Genomic DNA, 15,309 nt, shown 5'->3' with positions numbered 1-15,309 from the left:
GGGTGTTGGCATGGGGGGGTGCAGCTCTCTGACCCCGTGGGCAGGCTGGGACGGCAAAGGCCAGCTCTGACACAAGTCCAGTTGTCCACAGCTTGGGGTGACTTCCCTGGCCCCACTCTGCCCAGAGTTTGGGGTCCCCCTAGGTGTGGCTGCAGGTGGGGTATGCCCATCTCAGCCTGCCTTGATCTCAATACCCCACCTCATCCCTGCACCCCGGTTCTAGGGGTACAGAGGTTTGCATCTCTGGGGAACCCACAGCCTGGAGAGAAATAGGGAGACTGCAGGGACGTGGGAGCCCATGTGGCCCCTGGAAAGTGGGCTCTCCCAGGCATACCCCCACTCCATGCCCCAAGGGCAGGCCTCTTCCAGAGTCTGCACCCTCTTCTAGTGCAGTTCTGGTGTCTTCCAGAAAGACTCACTTAGCAGTTGTGCACCCTTCACCTTGTTGGAAAATGCCTAAAATGAAGAGCTGCTGGTGCCCCTGGAACTCGCTGCCCTTCCACTCTTTCTCGCCCACTTCGCTCCCTTCTGAATGTGTTCACGCCCGCGCGTCAGTGCCCTGACGCCGGGCCAGGGTGTCCGGCTCCCCCGCCAAGGCTGGGACAGTGGCCTCCCCCACAGGCAAGTGCAGGGACCAGCCAGAGTCACCAGGCCCTTGGCCTTTGTGGGCCTTTAACTGGAAACGCCGTCACTGCCAAGTAGAGACTGGGGCACGTGCCACATTGCCAGCCGTGAGCAAAGCTTTTTTCCCTTTCTTTATTTTTTATTTCAAGAGCAGGTATAGGACTAGGGGAAGAACCTAAGTGTGTCTCTCTTCAATGAGACGGTGAAACACTCACCCTGAAAATACAGCGCTGCGTGCAGGCCCTGCGTGTGCGGAGGACTGACCGAGGCCAGCGTGCTCTGGCGAACGCGGGTCCACCCTGGTTCTGTCAGTCTGGCTGCGGAGGCCGAGTCCCCACCTGAGTTTAATTCTTGTATTTCCCTGTGCTGTGCACAGACGGACGAAAATTGCTGCACCGCGAGAGCTTGCTGTCAGATTGTGGACTCCCTGGCACAATCCGAAACTTCCTCTTCCGTCTCCTTTGGCTGCACAGACCAGACCAGGAGAGGCCGAGGCTGAGCCACGTGGTTAGGCGGCAGGAAACGGGGGGTTTCTGAGAGCGCAGGCGCCTTGGTGGGGCGCAGGGCTTTGGTAGAAAGAACGTTGGCTCCGCGGGAAGCAGCGTCCGACATTCCGCTCCTCCGGGCACGGCTGTCTCGGTCACCGCCGCTCGTGGGCACTCTCGGTCTCCGGCTTGAGGGCGCCCTGGGTGGTCTTGATTTACACTTTCCTGTCCGAGAGGTTAACCACGGGCATTGGCAGTGGTTCTTGATGCGGCTTGGATTCCCATTAGAATTCATCTTTGTTTTTACTTTCCATAGTTTGATAACATGCAAACTAATAATTTATTTTAATGTGAGAGCTGTATTAGCCCAGAATTGCCTGCTTGTTATCAGGGTACAGAATTTTAATATTTTCTTAATCCGGTTTTTCAAGCCTCCTCCTGTAGACCTTAAGGATGAATTATACAACACGATCCTTTTTAAAATCAACTTGAAATCATTACCTAATCCTGCTGAGGTCACTGTGAGCCTCTGTGTTATTTTTGCCATGTATGTCAGTGATTGTGAAAATGATGCTTTGTTTGATGTCCTGTTCTCAAACTTGTTAGGACCAGTTTTTAAAACGTTCCATTTGACTGGACCGAGCCGGGCTTGGCTGGCCCCCGATGAGCGAGTGAGGTTGTTCCGTGCAGAGAACACGGGGCCTGCCAGGCGGGTGCCCGGGTCCCTGACCTGACAGCCCGAGCACTGCGTCACCTGTGATGAGAAGATGAAGGACGTGTGTGGGAGTGCAGGGTGGCGGTCGGCCCCGAGGAGGAAGAGGCAGATGGGACAGGATGGTGGGCTCGGCTGTTGCATCCCTGGCGCCAGCACGGCCCCTCACCCTGCACGTCTCCCTCCCGGGGCACGAGCCTCATGGCCTCTCTTTAGTTGACATGCACAAAAAGGGGTGAGAACATTCCGGCCCTGGGACCCTTCTCCTGGCCCTTCCTGCCTTCTGGCAGGGGCACTGGGGTCCTTATGTTGATGTGTGTAATATGTGATCTGGGGCCCCGCCGCGTGACAGGACTGTGTTCTGCTGCTCAGCAGCCAGGAATCCTGCCTCCTCCCCTGCCGCCCACCTGATCCGCAGGCCTCCTTCACGCACCTCTTCCCGTGGGGTGGGGGGCCACTCAGGACCCCTCCCAGGCACCTGCCCGAGCCCAGAGAGAGCGGGCTGGCGTGTGAAGGGAGCAGAGCGGGTCGTGCAAGCAGAGACTCGCTCTGGTCCTGGCTTCCTGAGTTCTGACCGGGGACAGATGCCACTGGGCGCTATAGGGGCGCAGCTCCCCCGTTTTCACCCCGTGCCCCTCTTTGCCAGGGCGGAGCTCTGGCCTGGGTCTGTCCGAGGAGCACGTCACAGGTGCCAACCACCAGGACCAAGTGGGCTCTCAGAAGGCCCCCAAGCCCTGAGAGGGTGGCCCTGAGAGCCCAGCTCCACTGCCCGGAAAGCTCCGTGGTCAGCCCAGACCCAGGGGAGCCTGGAACTTGCCCGGCTGGTTCGGGTGGACTCTGTCCCCTGGGGCTCCGGCACCGGAAGGAGGCCCTGGAGCCCTGGAGCTGTGGGCAGAGCAGGGCCTGTCCTGTGCGTCTCTCCCGCGGTCACTTCCTGACGGTCGCGGAATCGGTGCAGGTGCTGGCTGGCAGGCCTTGCATGAGGGTGGAGTTAGGAACCCGTGTCCTTTCTGGAGACACTTCCTGCCACTTCAGGGGTCTCTGCGTCCGCCCTCGGGACATTAAACATTAGCCGCCTTTCGGGGGATTTTTAAGTATCTGCATCTCTGTGAGGTGATAGGAACCGGCGTGCGTGGTCTGCGCGGCCTTCTGCTTGGGTCCCGGGCGCCGCAGCCCCTGCGGGGCGTTCGTGGTGTGTGTCTTCCCGTCCACTCTGCAGTGTGGTCTCGGTGCGGAACGTTTTCTGTCCTCAGTGTGCAGAGACGGTGATTGAGAAACAGCGTCTTAACCACATTCCTGCCTTCCTTCGTAACACAAGGCATTCTCGTGTTTAGAACAGAGTTTAATAACTTTAGATCTGACTTGGTGAATACTTTAAACTTTGTGTTAATGGAAAGTGCTTCCTGGAGTTTTTTGTTTGTTTGTTTGTTTTTTAATTCTGGCAGAATAAACATGTTTTTAAAGTTTTCCCACTGTCAGAGCCACCCAGAGCCCTGCCCTCAGCAGGAGGCCGTGGCTGGGGAACGCCAGCCCCAGGTTGCCATGGTGAACAGCACTCCCAGACGCCAGCCTCTCCTCTGTCCCTTCCCAGGTTTGCTGTGGAGAAAGTCCTGATCTTTGTGCAATAGGAAACCCACTCTGGAAATGCCTTCCGGTGCCGGGGACGCTGCCCCTGGCTGCTGGGGCGTGGCTGTCCTGCCAGTCAGTTCCGAAACCGAGAGCAAGGCCGCCCCGTGCCAGCGGAGTTGGGTGGCGGGAACAGAGGAGGGAGTGCCACCCTAAACCCGTGCTTGGAAGCCCCCAAACAGCCTTGGATGTGACTGGGAAAACTCGCCCTGAGTAAAGCCATCCTGGCCCCTCACTGCGCTGCGGGGTGCGTCGGCCGTGTTTGAAGCCACTAGAGTCACTTTCTGGCCCGAGACGCAGCTCCTGGAAAGGAGGGAGGGCGTGGGGCTGGGGGGATTCGGCCTGTCCTGGAGAGTGACAGGGAGGTGAGGACACCTGTGTCACCGCTCCAGACACAGGAGATCCCACAGGTGTCAGAAACCGCTTTCGTGGCGATGGGAGGTGCGGGTGCTAGTGTTGGGGGATGGGAGTGAATCCCTGGTTTGCTGCACGGAGCCCTGCGGTTGGGACGTGTGTGGGTGGCGTTGGAACTCCTTCAACTTTGTAGCTGCTTCATTCCTGATTTAGAACTTGAGCTGGAATTTCATCCAATTGTTGCAAAACTGGACCAACAGGAGGACTGAGGAGCTGCCCCGTCCTCCCCTGGAAAGGAGCTCAGCCCTCTGGAGGCTCCTGAGCCTCGAAACAAAGCACACGTCACCCCTGTGGCCCCGCCGCGAGGGGCGTCCCTGCGGTTCGGGGTGGTTCCTGCAGCCCACGGGCGCCAGCCCTCCGTGCGTTCCGCGTGAGTGTGTGTCCGCCTCGCGTAGGCCGTGTCTGTTTTGTGCTGGTCCTGTTGACTTCTGTGATTATCCACAAATAAATATTTTCGTGGCGACTGTGTGGAGAAGCGATGATTCCACCCCCCGAACTCCCTCATCTGTGTGCGACTTAGAGCCACCGCGTCCCCCAGCCAAACCGGAGTGTTGCTGGGAGCAGCGGGAGCCGATTCCCCAAGAATCTCTCTCAAAGGAGAGGGGATGGGCCCCCCACCCCCCACCAGGTTCTGAGGCCCAGCTCTGGGCCTTGGCCGAGCATCTCTGCCCCTCCTGGGTCTCAACGGACACCTGCCTCACATCCTCGTGCCTGGGTGGTGACGGTGCCCGCTCCTCTGACTCACGCACACCTTGTGCACAGAAACCCTCAGACCACCTCCAGTGGCCTCCGGGCTCGGTGCTTTTTGCCAAAAAGGCAAGGGAAGCCTGGGCTGTGACTGCTCCGCAGAACCAGCCCTCCTCGGGGGACCCCAACGGCCCCTGTGGTCCCTATTTCCACGGTGGACACGGCACCGAAGGCCTCGCGCCAGGGGGGACGGGTGGTGGAGGCAGGGCGTCTCCTGCCTCGTTCAGGGGGTCCGCTGCACGCCTGGACACCGCCTGCCACCCCTCCCCCGCCCCTTCTCGGGGCCTGACCCTCCCTGGAGCACATGTCACAGCCCCTCTGGCCTGGGGGCCAGATCCTGGTTGGTGTGTGGGTGTCCCCAGGCTGCAGTGACAAATCCCACCAACCGAGTGGCATAAAGCAACACAAGTGTATTCTCTTACTGTTCTGAGGCCCAAGTCTAGAACAGCGCCTTCTGGAGGCTCTCTGAGAGCGAGCCTCCTGCCTTCCAGCGGCAGGGCTCCCGCACCCCTCAGTTCTGGGGGTCCCCCATCTCCAAAGCCAGCGTGGTGGCATCTGCAATCCCTGCCTCCCTCTCAGAAGGACCTGTGATGACGTTAGACCCACCCGGACAGTCCGGGGCAGTCTCTCCTCCCAAAGTGCTTAGTTTAATCACATCTGCACAGCCCCTCTCGCCAAACCTGAGCTGCCCTGTTCACAGGTTCCAGGGATGAGGGCGTGGACCTCTCTGGGAGCCATTACTCCGCCCACCATAGCCTGTGACAGGCAGGTGGGGCAGGTCTCCCCTCCCAGGGCCTGAGCCACACGCCCGGAGGAGGAGGGCCACGCCCCACCCCCACCCTCAGGCCTCAGCCATTGCCAGGACTCCCGCAGGTGGCTCCCCTGTGGGCGGGAAAGGCGGGCCTCAGGTCAGGACCCCCCTGGGTCCACACTGGCTTAAGGGTTTCAGAGTCTGGGCTCCCAGAAAAGAGGGCCTGGGCCAGGGTCGCAGCCAAGGGGCCGCCCAGGCTGCAGAGCAAGGACAGAAGTGGGGAGGGCGGGAAGGGAGAAGTCCTGGTGGTGTGGCCCTGAGGCCACTGCAGGTGGTTTGCTGGGCTTTGAAGGGGCGTGTCTGGCGACACCGCCAGCATCGTCTGGCCGTGATCACCTGCCCCCAGGCTCGGAGTGCCGCAGGTCCCTTGGTGCTGTGAGCACGTCACGCGCGCATGCTGGGGCCGGACCTTCAAGGTTTGCCCGTCCCCTACCGTCCCCGGCTGGACCTGTTCAAACCCTCTCTTCAGCTCAGTGCGCCAAGGGTGGGGGCTGTGGGGGCCCGGCCAGTGTCGGGGGCTGAGCTTTCGGGAGGCCTCTGGGATCATGCCACATGCTCGCCCCCCACAGGCGCCAGCTCGGACTGGCCCCTGTGACAGCGCTCAGAGCTGGCTCCCCGCCAAGCCCGCACCCCAGCGGGGAGGCAGGAAGGGAGACGGGAGAGGGAAGGGCTGGCCAACTGTCCCGTTATTGCTGGTTTTGGTACCAGCTCTGTTGAGCTGTAATTCACGTTCCACGCTGACTGCCCCGGCTGAAGTGTGGACGCAGGCGCCGGTTCTGGGGGGCTCTGCTGAGGGCACGAAATGAAGCCTGGACAGGTGTCCCCCCAAATTCAGTGATGTCCTGCAAAAAGTCACGTTCACTCCCGACTTCAGAATATGATTTTATTTGGAAATAAGGTCTTTACAGATGTAATTTGCCCAGTAAAAGGAGATCATACTGGATTAGGACCCGAGATCCAATGCCTGGCGTCCTAGTGAGAAGGCGGCCGTGTGACCCCGGGGCCCAGGCTGCAGCACCAAGTGAGGGACGGCTGGGCCCGCAGCCCCGGAAACTAAGACACGGTCACTTCCAAGTGGGGGTTCTTTTCAGGGAGGAGTGGGCCCCTGAGAGTGGGATAGGACCCTTGAGGACAGGCCTGAGATCCCCAGTCCCCCGAGCACCTGGGCTGTGGCACTGCTCTCCGCTCATCCGCTTGCTAGAGAAGGGCCTCCCACACCTGGACACCTGCGACACCCTCACCTGTGTCAGGTGCCTCTCAGGACAGCACTTGTGCCTTCCAGGTCTGCCCCCAGCACCCATCAGGGCTCCAGGGCCACCGCCGGTCAGGTCTCAGCCCAGCAGAGTGGCTGGGCTGGAAGGAGTGTTCTGACACCCCAGGAAGTTCGGGACAGGCCCCTGGAGCTGCCCCCAGGGTCTGCTGAGATGCTCCTTCAAGCGTGGACTTGCTGATGGTCCAAAGCGGGGGAGGTGGAGCCTCCCCTCCCGCCTGCCTACTCCAGCTGCCGCCTTAGCTGCCAGGTGTGTCTGTACACACGGGGTGACCTCACCTTTCTGCGTTAACTCCTGCAGGGCTCCCACGGCCCAGCCCACCAGGTCCCGATCCTGGCCACGCAGCAGAGCCCCCCTGAGCTTTACACAAAGCAGGTCCCTGGGCCCACCCTGGACCCACAGAATTGAGTTTCCAAGCTCACTGGGCACTTGTGATGTCGGCCAGGACAGGACAGCACTTATCACAAGCTCCCGCCACACTGTTACAGGGCTCAGCGTGGGGAGACGGGACACGAGAGGCTGAGACCTAGAGAGCCACACCCACCAGCTGCCCAGAAGGAACCCAGAGACCCCAACTTCTGGGGTCACAGTGAGAATCTGGGAAGATCCCTGGGGGGCTCGAGTGCTGACCTGGGGCCATGAGGCTCTCCCCAGGTGACCAGCGCAGGCCTCTCCCCCTCTGAGGGACAGAGCAGGTAAGTGGACGGTCACGGCCCTGCAGCAAGGAGGACCTGGCCTCTCCGTAAAGCGGCTTTCCTGTGACTCTTCACGGCACCGCTGCCGCGGAGCAATGCGTGTGTGGATCCCGTGGAGGCGGCGGCGTGGCCGCTCCCTGCCCGCTGCAGCGATGGGCGTACTGCACTCCACGGACCGGACACAGTGGTCACCCCCAGCTCCCACCTGCCCTCCAGCAGGGCAGCCCGCAGAGGCGCAAGTGCCCCACTCTGGACTCTGAGTCACACCTGGGACTGCACGACCGGCTCCTGGGCAAAGCCGTGTCCGCTGCACCCTGGCCAGGGCCATGCTCGGGCTCCGAGGGGGCCTGGGGCTGAGCCCCCAGCCCGTCCCCCCGGAAGAGGTTATCCTGCCTGCGCCCAGAATCTGTCTCAGGCATGTCAGGCTCTGGAGTGGGGACCAAGAGGACAGCAATGTTTTGTAGACAGGCGGTCGTGAGCACGGTGGAGCACGGTGGAGTGGCCTAACCAGGGGCCGGCTGTGGCAGGGGGAGCTCCAGGAGCAGAGCCCGAGATGCTGGAGCTGCGTCCCTGTCCCTGTCCCTGCCGTTTGTGGGGCAGAAACGGGGATTACAGGGTGGGGGGGGATTACAGGGAGTACCGCTGCTCCCAGGAGGCCCCATCAGACTCGCTAGATGCTCCACCCGGTAACGGAATGATGGGTTCCCCACGCCCACAATTTCTCTTGCACAATTTCCATCCAATTATATGTTATTCTGTCTCTAGTCTAATTCGAATCTAATCTCGTCTAGATCAGTCCACCCTGTGCACACCCTTTCTGATAGCAATTAGAGGAAGCTGTGTGAGGGCGCAGGGTGCCCTGAGGCAAGCCGCCGTTGGGGGGGAAACCCTCTTTTTTCTTTCTTTTTTTTTTTTTTGAGACCTGGTCTCACTCTGTCACCCCGGATAGAGTGCAGTGGCATCACAGTTCATTGCAGCCTCAAATTCCTGGGATCAAGCTGTTAGAAGTAACCCACAATGCTGTTAATAAACAAGTCAGACACTGCAAGTGTCTCGGCAGGGCAGAATCTTTACTTCTGATCAGAAGGGCGAGTAGCAGCAGAAGCAGCCAGCCAGCCCGATACGGGGAAGTTCCCCACCTTTTTTTTTTTAACTTAAATAAAAATTTTAAAATAATTATTATTTTTTGTTTTGAGACGGAGTCTCGCTCTGTTGCCCAGGCTAGAGTGCCGTGGCGTCAGCCTAGCTCACAGCAACCTCAAACTCCTGAGCTCAAGCGATCCTCCTGTCTCAGCCTCCCGAGTAGCTGGGACTACAGGCGTGCACCACCATGCCCGGCTATTTTTTTCTATATATTTTTAGTTGACCAGCTAATTTCTACTTTTTAGTAGAGACTGGGTCTCGCTCTTGCTCAGGCTGGTCTCGAACTCCTGACCTGAAGCGATCCTCCCGCTTCGGCCTCCCAGAGTGCTAGGATTACAGGCGTGAGCCACCTCGCCCGGCCTCACCCGACAGTCTTAACTCTCACAACGTATGATCTATTCCTTTCTGTTCTTGGTAACACAAACGCATCACAGGTGGCAAGCCACGGGACTGATTCCACTAACGGCAAGTAGCCTCTGCTGAAAACCAGAAAGCACTTTTCAAATAGACATGCTCCTCCCAAGGTGGCCCCCCTTCCCAAGGAGCTTACCCATGAGCACATGGGGCTTTCCACACGCACAGCACCTGGCCAAGCTGCGTGGTGGCTACACAGACACGGAGCAGCATTATTGCCTCCTGCACACGCCACTCTCCACCGGAGCTTGGAGGGTGTGGCTGTGTCTGGGCAGATCCAGAGCTAACACTCTCTTAATAGAAGTGGATTTACTCAAACCCTTTTAGTTTACGGAGGAAACCCAGGCTTGGCGACAGAACCTAGAGTCAAGGCAACGTGGTTAGGAACGCAGGCAGGTGTGAGGCTTGGATCTTGGGTCTACCAGCCACCTGCTGGGACCCAGGGCTGTCCCCCTGGCCTCTGTGCCCTCGAGCAGAATGACCCACACCGGCCAGCTCAGCCAGTGCCGGGCACTCCAGGGCTCCGCGAGCTGCGAAAGATCTTTATGAACAGTCTCGAGTGAGTGACTTTTGCCTTCCTGGCACCTCTACACTGTGATTAGCGTTTTAGATGGAGGAAAAAAACCCGAAACAAAGAAGCTAATTCGTAAAGACTTAAAATATATATATTTAAAGATAATTTATCACCCTCTTTGAAAATAACCAAGTTAAGATCATTGATTGGAAATGAAAAAAATCAACAGCGACATTTAGGAGCAGAGATGCAGGAGAAGCTGCTTAGCACGGTCCCTTCCAGCCCAGGCGGCACAGCAGAGAGATGACTTCGTGATCCCAAGTACACGCTCGCAGACGACAGAATCATCCCGAGCATCCGTCACGCGGGCAAAGGGCCCCGCTCAAGCCCAGGAGTTAGAAATAGGTCAGCTCGTCGCCCTTGGTTTTGTTGGTCTGGTAGTTAGACAAGGCCAAGGGCTTGTTTTCGTGAGGAAGACTTTCAAATACTCGCAAGTGTACGAAGTTTCCGTCACCCACGTCAACCTGGGGGGAGAGAGGGTCATGTGAGCGCAGCCCCCGGCCCCAACCCCCTGCAAGGGAGCCGAGTGAGAATGGCTGCTGCCCTGGAGGCAGGAGGGGTGTCCCTTCGGGTTGTCGGTGACTCTTCCTTCATGAGCAGGGACACCCTCGGCCCCCCACGATTGTTCCACCAGAGTCCTTGGTTGCCCGAAAGCCTTAGACCTTCTGTAAGGCTGAGAGAGGGGATGCTGCTCGCCTTGGGGGGCTGACGCAGGCCTCCCCGTTGAGACCCGGCCCTGGCACTAAGACCACCCCCCATCCCGGGCCGGCACAGGCTGCCCCCAGCCAGCCCCACTGCAGGTCGGGCTCCCCCCGCTCGGCCCCTGTCCCACCTTGATGAAGTGGTTCGTCCCCGCGACCACCTGCTTCTTGAATGACACAGCCTTAAAGACAGGGAACTTCTTATTTTCTTTCTCTTCAAGCTGGGACCTCACCTGGGGGAGCGGAGAGAATGGGGTGACTCAGTGGCTTCCCTGCCGCCGGAGTAACACACACACACACAAGTCTACGCCCCCTCTTCACAGACTTTCCTTAACAATAGTTCCTTGTAACTGGGGTGACACAGCCCACTGTGAGCCCGAACAATAGAGAAAACAGTTCCTTATTAATTCTCCCAAAGTTTTAACCATACTTCCTCGGTACAACATCTGCCTTTTCCAGGCATGGGATGATTTTATACTTCTGTCGTTACAACACTATATACAAGCTTATGCCCTGTGTATTTTTTCACTTGACACAAAAATAGTTCATTTGAAAGATGATATATCATTTTTAATGAATCTTTTAAAATCAAGTATTTTAAATGGAATCTCAAATTTAATTTAGATTTAACTTTCCATTTCCTAGACATGCCTAGTTCTTGTAACTATTCCGCTGTTACGGGCCCTCGGGCCGTTCCTCGTTCCTGCTGTCCCGAGTGCACAGGTGACCCTTACCTGCCGGAGAGGATCTCCTTAGGAGCTGGTGCTCCGTGCACAGGTGACCCTAATCTTAGTGCCAAACAGCAAATGTGCTCTCAATTCTAGGGTCTTTGGCTTTTAGGAGCGGATCACTTTATAATGGAAGGAAAGAGCAAATCTGTCTTTTTAAAAAAATTTCTATCTAACGTAGTTTAAAAGTGCCCCGGCTGCTGTCAGGATTAGCTGGTAGGCGCTAGAGGCCACTGACTATGCCAGAACCACCAGGCCGGCCCTAGAGAACCGGCTTTAGTTTAAAAAAGAAACAAACCCCACCCATTGGCAGGAGTCGTGCTGGTTAGGAAATAAAGGGAGTTGCCAGGGGAATCTGACCAAAGGTTCTGGCACCTCCTGGCACCTTCAGAGGGGGGACAGGCAGGGACAGGTGAGGACTGAAGGCCGGGCAGGAAGGACCAGGAGGACGTGGGGAGCCGCAGGTGCCACCCTGCCGCCCCTGTGCTGGCTGTCCACGTGCTGGCGGCTCCCTCTCCACTGGGCGCAGAGCCCAGCTGTGTCTGCAGACTAACTGTAGCACCCTTCACGCAAGGTGTTGTGCTGGGCCCGCGGGGACACACACACCAGTGCAGTGGTCCTCGTCCTCAGACGAAGACAAGCCCAGGCGGAGTGACATCAACAAACCGGCCCAAGGAGATGGAGTCGCCTTTCTCTGCCTGTTTGCAGGGCATGGTGAGGGGGAGGAGGGGGTGCGGAGCCTGGACCAGGCACCCAGCGCTCACAGTGCTCACAGCAAGGTGGGTGGGGCTTTCGCCCAGGTGTGATGGAAAGTCAGAGATCAGTTAGGAAGCCCCAAGGCACAGGGACTGGCCTGGGGGAGGGTCCCCCCTGAGCCCTCATCTGCACAGTGGAGACAGGAACGCTCAGTCCTCCCTAGGCGTCCATAACAAGGGTCACTAACTCGAGGGTGCCAGTGGGTGTCCCTGCCCCTCTCCCCTCCCCTCTCCTCACAGACCACCCAGCAAATCAAGAGGCGGCCACGTTAATACCTGCCTTCAACCTCCCAGTAACAACAGCTGCTGCCCACTCACAGGTCAGTCTGGGACGGCAACTCTTCTCTCCTGGCTGCCACAAGAACTTACTCAAAGCTCATGGTGATAAATGAGGAACTTCTTAGGCCTGGAAAGCCGGGAAACTGGTCGGGAAGGGTTGGGCTTGTGCAAGTGGCTTCGGGAAGAGGAACCAGTTTTCTAGGCGTGGCTCACACAAGTGGTCTGCACAGGCATTTTTGGGACAAATTCCTCATTTCCAAAGGCCTCATGGGACTGAGTCACCATTAGACTGACTGACTCCTGCAGTCAGATGGTCAGAACCACCCCAGCAATGACACCACGGGCTGACCACGTGCCATCGAGTTTAGGAAGCAGCAACAGGGGCAGGAAGTTAAAGGAGAAAGGAGTTTGTTTTATTTTTCCTCTTCTTACTCAAAACAAGGCCTCAATATTCCCTGAATCTTTCCCTGCTTGTAAAGAACTGGCTGTGTTCACAAACAAGGACAGCTCACAGCTCGGGGCTGGGCAGGCACAACACCAGAGTGTCACCTGCCAGTGGGAAGGCATTCAACCCTCGCGGGATTCCTCCCACGGCTCGTGCAGAGCCCCCCACACCTGTGCCACAGATGAGGGAACTGGGGAGACAGCTGCCCAGGGTCTGCCCACTGCCACCCAGCCCACTTTTTATTTTGTCTGTGGAGCTTTAACTTTTTGTTTGGACTTAGTTTGAAACAGCGCTAGAACAAGAAAAGTACAGAGGACACCTGACTGCCCTTCGTGCAAACACAGTTAATTTCTCCCGCACACCTGGTAGTTTGTGAGCACTCACGCTCTTGCACTCTCCCCCCCTCCTCCATTTTTCCTGAACTATTCCAGGGTATTTGGCTCTTTTGCTTGGCCAAACGTTAGTCAGGCTCCGGAACCTCATCCTGGGCCACCTGTGAGCTTCCTTGTAAAACCCAGTCTCAGCAAACCAGCTGCAGACTCAGTTTAGCGATGACCCCACCCTGGATACCTGGGCGGGTCCCCGCCCCCAAGCGATGCCTGATCACCTCCCCCAGCAAGACCCCCCCCAACCAACCCCCATGTTTCCTCTTGGGAACCCTCCACCCGCGGACCCCACCCTGCTCCTGGGCTCGTCCCGCTTGCTGGTGCCGTACGGAGCGAAGCCCGCCCTCTTCCGCACGCAGCGGTCCCGCACCTGTCCCGCGGCCCGCAGGGTCTGCCTCGCCGTCCTCAGCAGCACCTGGAATCATCTTTCTCTGACTAGTACCCACCGTGGCCCTTCTCTACATACTCGAGTGCATACTTCCGAAGGGCAGAGGGCTCTTCGCCCGGAAGGACAACCGCAGCGCAGTCATCACCCTCAGGGACCGCCCCGCAGACGCCTGCGGGGTTCGGACCGTCTGGGCGCGCCCCGGGGCGCGGGGAGGGAGGGGGTACCGCCCGCCCCTGCCAGTCTGCTCCCCGCAAACCCGGCGTCGCGGCGGGGGTGCCCCGGCAGGAGCCGCCGGGCAGGGTCCCGGCCACCCCAGCTGTCCCCGCGCCGCCTCGGACCCACCTGGTCGGCGATGTGCTGCGTCTCGGCCGTGGCCGGCTGCGTGGCGCTGGGCGCTCCGCACATCATCTTGGCGGCGGCTGGGGGACCTGGGCACCTGACGAGGGGACGAGGCAGTTGTACCCAGCGGCGGATGCCCCGCCCCAGTGGGCGGCGGTCACATGACGTGCGGACGGAACCAAGGCGCGGGGGGACGGCCCGGTTTCGCGGGGTTGCCGTCCCCGGCAGGAACCGGGCCGCGGGCGGGGCGCGGCGCGGAGCCTGGCCTGGCCTCCCCCGTCGTGGGCGCCGTGTCCGAACGCAGCGCCCGCGTCCTGCCCGGAGGGACGGAGGGAGGGCGCGCCCCTCGCCCGGGTTGGTACTGTCCCTCCCGGAGGTCGAGTCCCGAGCACGGGGGCGGGGGGACGAGGGGGCGGTGTCTTCCCGTGGGCGCGCGAGGGGGTCGCGGGCCTGCGGGGGGGACACGGGGTGGACAGTACAGGCCTGCGGGGGGGACACCGAGCCGGGGGGCGCAGGCCTGCGGGGGGAATACGGAGCGGGGATCAGCGGGGGGCGTCACAGCGCGTGACCCGGGCACACAGCCAGGGCTGAAGGCGGCTCCCGCGGGGCCCAGCCTGGGTGGGGCTGGGGGCTGACAAAAGGGCTTGATTCTGTGGGATTTGGGTTTAGGCTTTAGATTGGGCTTAACCAGGTGGGGAAGGGAAGGGTCGCTGGCCTCATTTCAGGCCGGGTTGGAGCGTGGACATGACTGGGCCTGTCCACCCCCTGGGTGCTGACTTGGGTCCCAGGGCAGGGCCCCCGCAGGAGAGCCCTCCCCACTCCTGCCGGGCCACAGCCCGGTTGTAACTTCAGGGAGGGGAAGGGGAAGGGCGGGAGGCAGGTGTGGTCAGCCCTGGGCCGAGGAGAGGGAGAGACCCCCATCATTGTTGAAAGAACACAGATTTGACCCCATAAAAAAGGAAAACTCTGTTATATGAGAAACAAAGCACTAGAAACAAATGGTCCAGGAGGAGAGAGGGAGCCTTCTGTTGTCTCTCTGGTCTGTAGCTGTGCGGGGCTGTCTGGCGCAGGGTGTTGGCCTGGAGGCCTTTGGTCTGGAGGTGCCTCCTGTTGTCTGATCCTTACCCTCCCTAACGGCGCTGTGTCCTGGGTGCCCACGTTTTACAAATAGGCGAGTGATGTCCATGGTGATAAAGAAGGACCACCCAAGTGAGCACAAAAGGCTGGTCATTCCGGGCTAGCTATGCAGGGGGCTCGGCACCTCGCTTGTGTTGGCAGAGGCCCAAAGGCCGGCAGGGGGAGGGAGAGCCCGTGGTGGACAAAGGGATGGTCCCGGCCTGTGTGCCCTGACGGGGTGGTGGCAGGGGACCTGGAGGAGGGGTGCACTGCAAGTGGGGTCCTCATGCAGGGGTGTCCCAATGCAGGGGGAAGGCCCCTGAATTCGCCAAGTGGGTCCTTGGCTTCGCAGGGAGAGAACTCAAGCGAGAGTCAGCTAGTGACAGAAGGTTTATTGAGAGAGAGACAGACAACAGATCCTCCTCCACAGGCAGGACTGGGGTCCTCTCCGGAGCAGGAGCGGGAACTCCTCGTGGGGCAATGGTAACCTTTTTAAATGTTCAAAAACCCTGTTAGGAAACAGCCGTGAGGACGAGCATTGTCTTGAGGTCTGGTCGTAGTACGGAAAGGTGAGCACAGTCTGTGAGGTGTTGGGCTCAGTGATTCATCCCCGGGGGTCATGGGAGCGGCTTGCTGGCGACTTCCTGTCCAGGGCA

At 59.3% G+C, this 15,309-nt stretch overlaps 1 protein-coding gene across 1 annotated transcript; it reads right to left on the bottom strand.

Annotated features, from left to right (window-relative positions):
- Positions 1-9,612: 9,612 nt before the first annotated feature.
- Positions 9,613-13,659, bottom strand: CSTB (cystatin B). The gene is made up of 3 exons (XM_069472241.1): positions 13,541-13,659; positions 10,349-10,450; positions 9,613-9,980 (listed from the first exon to the last, which is right to left on the bottom strand). The coding sequence occupies exons 1-3, from the start codon at positions 13,604-13,606 to the stop codon at positions 9,852-9,854; spliced, it is 297 nt and encodes a 98-aa protein (XP_069328342.1). The 5' UTR covers positions 13,607-13,659; the 3' UTR covers positions 9,613-9,851.
- Between the last annotated feature and the right edge of the window lie 1,650 nt (positions 13,660-15,309).

Source organism: Eulemur rufifrons, chromosome 7 (genome assembly GCF_041146395.1).
Source record: "Eulemur rufifrons isolate Redbay chromosome 7, OSU_ERuf_1, whole genome shotgun sequence".
Lineage (NCBI taxonomy): Eukaryota > Metazoa > Chordata > Mammalia > Primates > Lemuridae > Eulemur > Eulemur rufifrons.
Note: the sequence above shows the minus strand (reverse complement) of the source record. Positions and strands in the feature narration are given on the sequence as shown.